Genomic DNA, 9,293 nt, shown 5'->3' with positions numbered 1-9,293 from the left:
CTCCTGAATTGCCATGCCCCAGCGAGCTAACTTACTAGAAGGGTTCGGAGTGTTCCATAACGACTTTAGCGCGGCGTGGTCAGTATATACTACTGTACGATGTCCAAGTAGATATGCTCTGAAGTGCTTCAATGCCCACACGACCGCTAAAGCTTCCAGTTCCGTCACACCATACCGGCTTTCCGTTGGGGTAAGGCTCCTGCTGGCGTACGCCACTGGATGTAACTTTCCATCTTTCTGTTCCTGTTCGAGAATAGCTCCGAGTCCATAGCCACTCGCATCTGTCTCCACGTAGAAAGTTTTGCTGAAATCCGCGTACGCTAGAACTGGCGTGGTCACCAGCCTCTTTTTCAGGTTGCAGAACGCTCTTTGGCAATTCTCTGACCAGTTATACTGCACCCCCTCTCTCAAAAGAGCTCGTAGTGGGTGTGTTAGTTCGGCAAATCCTGCCACAAACTTCCTGTAGTAGGACGCTAATCCTAGAAAGGAACGTAATTCCTTGACATTCTTTGGCACCGGAAACCGTTCAATAGCTTCAGTCTTCCTTTTATCTGGGCTAACTCCATCCGTTGAAATCATATGACCTAAGTATGGAACTTCCCGACTCAGAAACTTACACTTCTGTGGTTTCAGCTTCAGTCCAGCTTCGGTCAGACGGTTAAAAACCTGCTCAAGATTTTGGAAATGCTCTTCGACTGAGTTTGAAAACACGATAATGTCGTCGAGATATACACCACATATCTCTTCCAATCCTGCCAAGATCACCTGCATTGCTCTTTGAAATGTGGCTGGAGCGTTGCACAGCCCGAAGGGCATGACATTGAACTCGAAGAGTCCATGGTGTGTTATGAACGCTGTTTTTGGACGAGACTGTGGGCTCATCGGTATCTGCCAATATCCTGACGCTTCGTCTAAGCAACTGAAGAACTGGGCGCCTCCTAACCTGTCAATGAGATCATCTATTCGCGGAAGTGGAAAAACGTCTCTTCTCGTAATGGCATTCAACCTCCTATAGTCCACACAGAAACGGTAACTGTTGTCCTTTTTCTTGACGAGGACCACAGGGCTCGACCACGGACTTGACGACGGACGAATTATTCCTTGTGAAAGCATGTCCTCCACCATCTGCACTATCTGAGGCCTCAGGGAAAACGGTTCTCTTCTTGGCCTTTGCATAATGGGCTGGTGGTCTCCCGTCTCAATCTCGTGTTCGACTAGATCTGTTCGTCCCAGCTCTCCTTCCAGGACGGCAAAGACATCTGCGTGTTGCAGAAGCCATTCTTTCACTTGTTTTAGGACCTCCTCGGGCAACTCACTGGCAGAGAAGTCTAATTGGGACAACAACGTTTCCTTCCTCTCCTTAACTTTCTCTGCGTCACCCTCACTCATATCCACTCTCTGTCCAGATACCGTATTCACAGTGTGTTCTCTCTCCTCATCTGGGGGCACAGCTGCGCCAAGCATGTCTGTATTCTCTCGGGACAGACGGGCAGCATCGACCAGATCACAGTCTTCCACTGTACCTACAACTTCTCCTTTGGCGGCCTTAGACAGTGTGGCCTCCCCATTGGTCACCAAAATTTGAGCCGCGCCATCCTGATCCAGTACTAAGATAGTATCCTCAGTGAGTAGCTCTCTCTTCCTCTGCCAGTCACGGTTGGGCTCAAAAATAACCGGTTCACCAGGTTTCCAATCTCCTTCCACCCGAACCTTCACAAACGTAGCGTGGTTTGGGGGAACTCGACATGCTCCAACCAGTCGGACATTGGTCCGGGCTGCGTTTACACTCGACCCTCCTGTTGCACGGCGGACTTCTACGCTAGGGGCTAAGGATACTAGTCCTAGCTTCACACTGGCCTCTAGTCCCAGCAGACAAGGTGGCTTAGCCTTCTCTGACACAAACACAGGTACTGTGGCAGTCAATCCGTCTTTCACAGATAACTCAAGTTCGACTTGAGCCAATACCGGGATCTCCTGGTGATTGTAGTCCGTTAGCCTTACTCCTGGTCGTTTCAGATCACTACTCCGCACTTTACCCTTCCTGGCCACCTGCAAAAGTACAGCTTCCGAAACGATGCAGACAGGAGAGCCCGTATCTAGCATTGCTTCTACTTCACAGCCCCCAACTAGGATTCGGGAGTAAGGACGTGGTCCTACCGCTTCAGTGACAACCGCTACCTGCTCCTCTTCCTGTGTTGCTGCAACCGATAGTCGTAGCCGTCGGAGCTGCAAATCCTCGTATTCCTTTTTAGCCCTTTCGATTCTCTCTTCCAGGCTCACTGACTCTGGTGACTGTTGTACCACTGATACCTGGCTAGGTTTACTTCCTTGCTGTGGCTTGGTCTTGACTGGTCCCTTATCTCCTCCTAAGTCAGGACAGTCAGATGCATAGTGTCCCTTCCGTTGGCATTTGAAACACCTTATCCATGGCTTCCTGGTTGGACCTCCAAGCTTAGCTGAGGTAGCGATCCCTTGCTCAGCTTCCTTGTCCTGCTCAGTTTCACCTGGTATACGGGTTAGAGTGGACTCAGTTGTTACTTGTGCAGTATGCTGCTTGACAGCCTTTCCTCTGGGATTTCCCCTAGCAGACACTCCAAGCAACTGTTCCTCTACCGCTTCTGCCATTCGCGCCTGGCTTACACCATCTTCAAACGTATCCAAGGGGTACTTCAAGTGTGTCTTCCACTTGGTCAACAGTCCCTGTTCAAACTGACCGAGTAGTATCTTGTCTCGCAGTTCGTTGTCCATGCTGTGCCTTTCAAAAGCTTGCATCATCAATCGCTGTAATGCTTCTGCGAAGTCACTAACTGACTCTCCTTCTCTCTGACGTCTGCTGTTAAATTGGTTACGCCTGTAGGATTCCAGTCTGACAGGTTGCAACACCTTTATCAACGCATCTCGGGCTTCTTCATACGTCCTGCGTTGGTCATCTTTCAATGACTCGTACATCCTCAGTGCCCTGCCTCCCAAGTGGACTTCAAACTGCAACCGCCTAATCTCACCAGACCAACCAGCCAGCAGAGAGTATCTCTCGAACTCTTTCACAAACTGTTTGAAGCCATCTTCGTCATTGACCCTCTCCCCTGTAAACTTTTGCAACCGAGGAAGACTCCAGGCCCTCATTGCACTGGCAACACTCGACTCATGACTTTGATGCTCCTCCATTTGCCTACCTGTCTGGTTAGTAGTTCCCAACGATTGGCTGCTAGCGCTCTCTGCCTTCTCAGCAACATCCTCTGTGCGTAATTCGTCCTCCTCCAAGGGTGGGGCTATCTCTCTGGCATCCTCCAATTTCTGGACGAGCTCCTCAATTTGTGAATCCCGTTTTGCCAGCATTTCCGTATACTCATTGCGCATACGCTCCTGGTGCGCTCTCACGTCATCCAACGTCTTTTCTGTTCTATCTCTCACCTCTTCCTTGGCTTCGAGCACTTGCAGTCGAACGGATTTCCGTTCTTCTTCGAGCTCTTTCTCCAGCTGAGAGACCCTCTGCAGCGCTTCCTCTAGCTGAATCTTCTGTTCTTCTACCTGGCGGCGAAGTGACTCGACTTCTCCCTCACTCGCCATGGTCTGCCTCGATCTCAAGTTGTAACGCCTCCCGAAGTCACTCTCCAGGACGGTTTCTCCCTTCACAACGCGATCAAGGTGTGTCTGTTACCACGCCCACGAACGTTCTAGAACAGCACGTGACTCCCGCGTGAACTGCGCGTGATTCCTAGTGCACCCGACGAAACAGTCTGTCTCGCTCACTGTTTCGTTCCACACTTACGTACTGCTACGCTTGACGATTTCAGCTGCTCCGCTTGAGTCTGCTGACAGCACTCTTCTGCCGCTCGTGTACGACGTCACTCTCCCGGACACAGGCCCCCAAATGTAATACTGTTCGCGCCACACAAGGCTAACTGCACCACTCGTACTCACGTTTCCCGTCTATTGGCCAACACACACGCGACTACTGCACGACCGCCAACACACAACCGGGAACCCCCCACTCTCTAACTACCCGGATGATAATACAACCTTACACCTAGACTGTAAACTTCAATTGTCTTGATCACGATCGCAAAGCGACGACTACCATACCAGGCCTAGATACGTAATCTAAACTACTAGGAAGTTAGCATGTTTACTTCCATGACAGCTAGGGTTTCAACAAATACGTATTGCCAAGCTAGGACTCGGCGTTTCAGTGTACGGTCTGAAAACTCCGTTGGACGTGTTACTCACGAACGCGAGGCACCTACGGATACCGTACAACTAATTATATTATCTAAAACCTAGAACAATTCGCACCTGTGTCGACGTGGAAGCGATGCAAGGGAGCCTGGAGGTGTTGAGCCGTAGATAAGAAAGAATGTCCTGTACATGCAACATCAAGCATCATTCACGGCCGTGATCAACTCTGATTAGATCCAACAAACCGAATTGAGACACGATAGTTCGACAGCAAATATAATAAATTGAATAAAGGAAAAAGCGTTGGCCGTCCATGCACACACACCTGTAAAGACTGTTGTAGATCACACTAGGGTTCTTCACACTCATAGTTACAAATCCCAGTATCATGCCGCTGTAGCCGTCAATAGCTGCCACGTGAGTTACGCCGTACCCAGCAAGCTTTTCATTTTGATCAACTTGAAGTTTATGTCTAGGGTAGTCGGATGAGTACGGCACTGCGTTTGTTCGCATTGCCGTGTTCTGTTGCGTCGCTTGATGATATAGCGGTGCCACCCGTCTCAAAGAATCTCCAATTCTACGTTCTGAAACATGTAAATGTACTCCTCTTGAAACGAGCATTCCTTGGACAGTCCTGCGACCATACACTTGACCAACCTACATACGCCAAGTCAAACACCAGATCTACAACAACCATTAGCGCGGGTGTACACCTAGATACCTGACGTACAACTTCGTTGACCGCTAAGTCCAACTGTCTATCAGACCACCCGCTTCGGTAGTGAATGCTGTTGGGCTCGGCAATATCGAGACACACTTACGGCGCTGAAGCCTCTGTCTCCAGGATATTGAGTTTGAAAGTAGAAACTAATATTGGCGTGCATGTAGCCGGCTAAGACTAGTTGTCTTCAGACACATCGTTCATGACCAGCTTTATTGTAGGGCAAAGAAAGTAATGTATAAGACCAATTTATGAATTTACGAGACAAACAATTGCCTATCTAAGTAGAAGAAGGCTAGATGTACCTGACAATAACGGCCGGTGTTCTGTGTACCTTGAAGGACTACTTTGGAAACTACGTGTGAAATTATCTGAGATTACTCATCAAACTTTATTGATACAATTAGCACCTACAGCCGGTACTTATAGTACATTGGTAGTGTGAAACAGTTCAGGCAAGGGCGGCAGCGGCAATTTTCTCACTTTATATGTTGGCCCTGATGTTGAGCAGGATGCCAGCTTAGAAAATTAGAAAATTAGAATGACCAAATGGTACCACTGCCACTGTTGCAATTTTCAATTTGTAGAATCTAACAATGACAATAAGATACGTTTCCAACATTTCAACAACGTCCTCTAAACGATAGAATTACTGCTCAACCAAAATTGCGAATTTTTGCGTTATGGTTTGTAAAAAATAAAAAGGTACATTAAAACATTCGGAACATTTCCAATTTTTAGCAGCATTGAAATGCAAGAATTGGAATGATCAAAAGGGGCACAGACCATGCCACTCACTGCTGCAACCGCTAAAATTTACTAATGAGGCTGGTGACAAGCACTGACAGTCCGAAGACCTATTTATTAGAAACAGTTTCCCTATTTTAGGATTGGGCACGTTAACTAAAAACCGACTACTTGCCTACTGTATACACTTTACGCTAATTGTGTGTGTGCGTTGTTCGGATTAGTAATCCACCTGTGGTTTTTACTTCTCAGTGCACAGAGTATGATGACACACGCATATCTGTTGCCACTTCAACATAAACAGATGTTCCTATTTAGGCAATTGCAACAACATGCATCTACATGCCTTACCTATACGTGTGTTGTCTCCTGTTTGGTCGGCAGAATGTCTGGCCGTGGTCTACTAATATCGGCCAATTGCCATTTTTTGTCAGCCAACGGCCTATGGCATTGGCCATTTCAAATCAATGATCAATTGGTTATATTGATCACTGTTGAAATACAGCTACTGTTTGCCATTTTGCAAAAAAAAAAGCAACAAAGGGCATGTTTCCACTAATGCCTAAACCGGTTTAACAATTGGTTTAAGCTAAACTGCTTTAAGAATTGACCTGTTTCCACCTGCACTAAACCAGTTATATTTTAAACCTAAACCGCTTTCCTAAACAGACTTTAAAGTAGGTTTAGCAAAGTGGTTTAGGTTTAACTGTCACGTGACAGTAGCTCGCTTGTTTATATGGCTTCTGACAATGTCGTTTTGATGATATTGACTATTTTGCTGGGATAGGATTGCCTTAAAAGATGTAAGGGTCGTTAACTGGGGTAAAGAAATCAGTAGCTACGGAGAGAGACAAGACGGTGTCCTTGGTCATCGTCATGCAAATTGCTACTAGCAGACGCTGAATCAGTGAAAACCAACAGCTGCTCTGACTCGGCGACAAAGCAGCCCAATACTTCAAAATAAGGCGCTCCTAGACGGTTTGTTTTGCACATTCCGGATGTGCAAGTTCCCAGTCTAAACAGTCGCTTTCTTCAACTGGTTTAGTTCTTAAACCCATTTAAGCTAAACTAGTTTAAGGTGCAGCTAGTGGAAACACAGCCAAATAGATTAAACAAACAGGCAGACAGTAGGATATACCGTTACAATGATACAAGACTTGTTTTCTCACAAAGCTTATAAAGTCCAATTACGATATGCAGAGACACCATAGGAAAAGCACTATTAAATGAAGTCACTTAATAGCACATGACTACTAACAGGGATAGTACAAGACATCTTTAGTGTCTCTGATAAAAGTGTACTGCATGTACTCTGCACTTTTTAATTTTCCAGGTTCTGAGATTGACAATTGGACTTTAGTACGTCAAATGTATTTATTCTCCATTTAATTAACAAATTACTTGAATAGCTGCTTCAACATCTGCAAGAGGGACTTCAGCACCAGGTTGTCGCCTTCGTAGTTCAAGTTTGACTAGACGTTTCTTTACTTGATCTAGTGTCAAGATCAGACCATGGCAATGTTCCAGGACAGAACAAGTCTGAGCATTAGTATAGGCCAGCTGAAAATAAACCGCTAGTGCTTCCTCTTCTGACAGATGTTGATGTAAGGCAGGAGAGTCAACCACTGCAGGTCCTGCTTCATCCATCCTCTAGACTCTCTACAGCTTGTAACAAACAATCTCTCATCACCGATCCTTCGAAATTCCTTCCCTGGTCACTATGCAACACAAGTGGCACCCCAAACCTTGATATTACTTCATTGTACAGTACTTTTGCAACAGTGGTAGCTTTCTAATCAGGCAACGGAAAAACCTCTGGCCACTTTGTATAGTAATTAGAAACTACTAACAAGTATTTATTTCCGTTGTTTGAAACAGGAAGAGGACCCAAAATATCCATTGCCAGCATTTCCATGGGTGATCCAATCGGTACGCTCATCAATGGCGCTCTCGGATTCACTGCTGGTCCTTTCCTTCTTGCACACACCTCACAACAACGAACCCAGTCCATCACATCCGTAGTATACCCAGGCCACCATGCTCTCTCCTCAAGCTTAGCCAAGGTCTTCTCAACACCCATATGTTCTGCCTTGTCGTGTACCTCCTCGAGTACATCATGTATCATTGCACTTGGAATAACTAAAGCTTCTTTCTTTTCCCACCGTCCACCAGGTAGAGCCACGTACCTTACCCTATGTAACACTCCATTCCTGTTGTGTAACTGGTGATACAATCGTTTGTATGATCTCAAACTTTCATCTTTACTCCAAGACCTAGGTGGCTTGTGTTGGTGTTCCAGCCGATAGATGACTTCAGCTAATACCTGGTCTTGTCTCTGCAGCATTGCCATTTCATCTAACTTCCAATCTGCTTAAAATCCTACTGCATTTACAGAGTAAGGAGTCATTACTTCGTCCAGAGTTTTTGTACCATCTGCCTCTAATTTCTCTTGTTCTCCACTGTTCTGCCCCCCTACTCTTCTTGACAGAGCATCAGCTGGCACATTCGCTTTTCCGGGGATGTGTTGTACAGAAAACTCGTATTCTGCTAGTGCGGCTAACCATCTAGATAGCCTTCCTTGAGGCTTTCTCATGCTCTTCAACCAGACCAGTGGTTGATGATCTGTCTTAAGCAAGAATGGTTTACCGTAAAGGTAACATCGGAAGTGGCGTATGGCCCAGACAATTGCTAGCATCTCCTTTTTGATGGTTGAATAGTTCTTTTCTTGTTGGTGCAATGTCCTGCTCGCAAAACTCACTACACGTTCTGACCCCTCAACTGTCTGTTGGAGTACTGCACCCAAACCAATCTCACTGGCATCCGCAGACAACTCAAAAGGTAGACTAAAGTCTGGAAAAGACAACACAGGCCTTGTAGCCATCTTTTCTCGTATCTCTTTAAATGCTTTCTCACAGCTTACAGACCACTCAAACGGTTTCTTCTTCTCCAAAAGTTCGTATAGGTGCAGCAGTCTCAGAGAAATTAGGTATAAATCGTCTATAATACCCGGCCATACCAAGAAGGGTTTTCAGATGGCTCACATCCTTGGGACTTGGGTATTCACTCACTGCTTTAACCCTTTCGCTATTTGGTTGGAGTCTCTTTCCCATACTGTGTGTTCCAGGTAACACACTTCTGATCGCACAACCTGACACTTACTAGGCTTTAGCTTCAGATTAGCCTTTTCCAATCTTTCAAACGCTAGTCCCAGCCTTCGCATGTGCTTGTCAAAGCTCGATGAAAACACGATTACGTCATCTAGGTAAATGAGGCACTCCGACCACTGTAACCAGAGGCGTCGGAAGCAAATTTAAAGTGGTCCGGCCTAACGCGCGCTAGGTGGGCGTGATCATATAACGGTTAACGCACGCTAAACATTTCTCTAAAAGCTTGAATACCATACAGAGAACGCAAGATTAACACTTAGTAACTACTAGAACAACATGTGTCAAACCTTACAAGGCTATTTCTGTACGTAAATCTACATTGAGCCAAAAATGTTTCTTCTGTGTTCTGATTCCCTACAGAAATCATCTATGCATAGTTCTAGATCAAGACTATCACATGCTTCTTTGTGCACATGCAACATTAAAAGGTGATTTAACCTTGCCTGTGTCATAGTGCACCGAAGGTATGTTTTAACAATGCG

General features: G+C 46.0%; 1 protein-coding gene across 1 annotated transcript; it reads right to left on the bottom strand.

Annotated features, from left to right (window-relative positions):
• Positions 1–1,814: 1,814 nt before the first annotated feature.
• On the bottom strand, positions 1,815–3,612 carry LOC134178503 (myosin-4-like). The gene is made up of 2 exons (XM_062645378.1): positions 1,854–3,612; positions 1,815–1,819 (listed from the first exon to the last, which is right to left on the bottom strand). The coding sequence occupies exons 1-2, from the start codon at positions 3,565–3,567 to the stop codon at positions 1,815–1,817; spliced, it is 1,719 nt and encodes a 572-aa protein (XP_062501362.1). The 5' UTR covers positions 3,568–3,612.
• Between the last annotated feature and the right edge of the window lie 5,681 nt (positions 3,613–9,293).

Source organism: Corticium candelabrum, chromosome 4 (genome assembly GCF_963422355.1).
Source record: "Corticium candelabrum chromosome 4, ooCorCand1.1, whole genome shotgun sequence".
Lineage (NCBI taxonomy): Eukaryota > Metazoa > Porifera > Homoscleromorpha > Homosclerophorida > Plakinidae > Corticium > Corticium candelabrum.
Note: the sequence above shows the minus strand (reverse complement) of the source record. Positions and strands in the feature narration are given on the sequence as shown.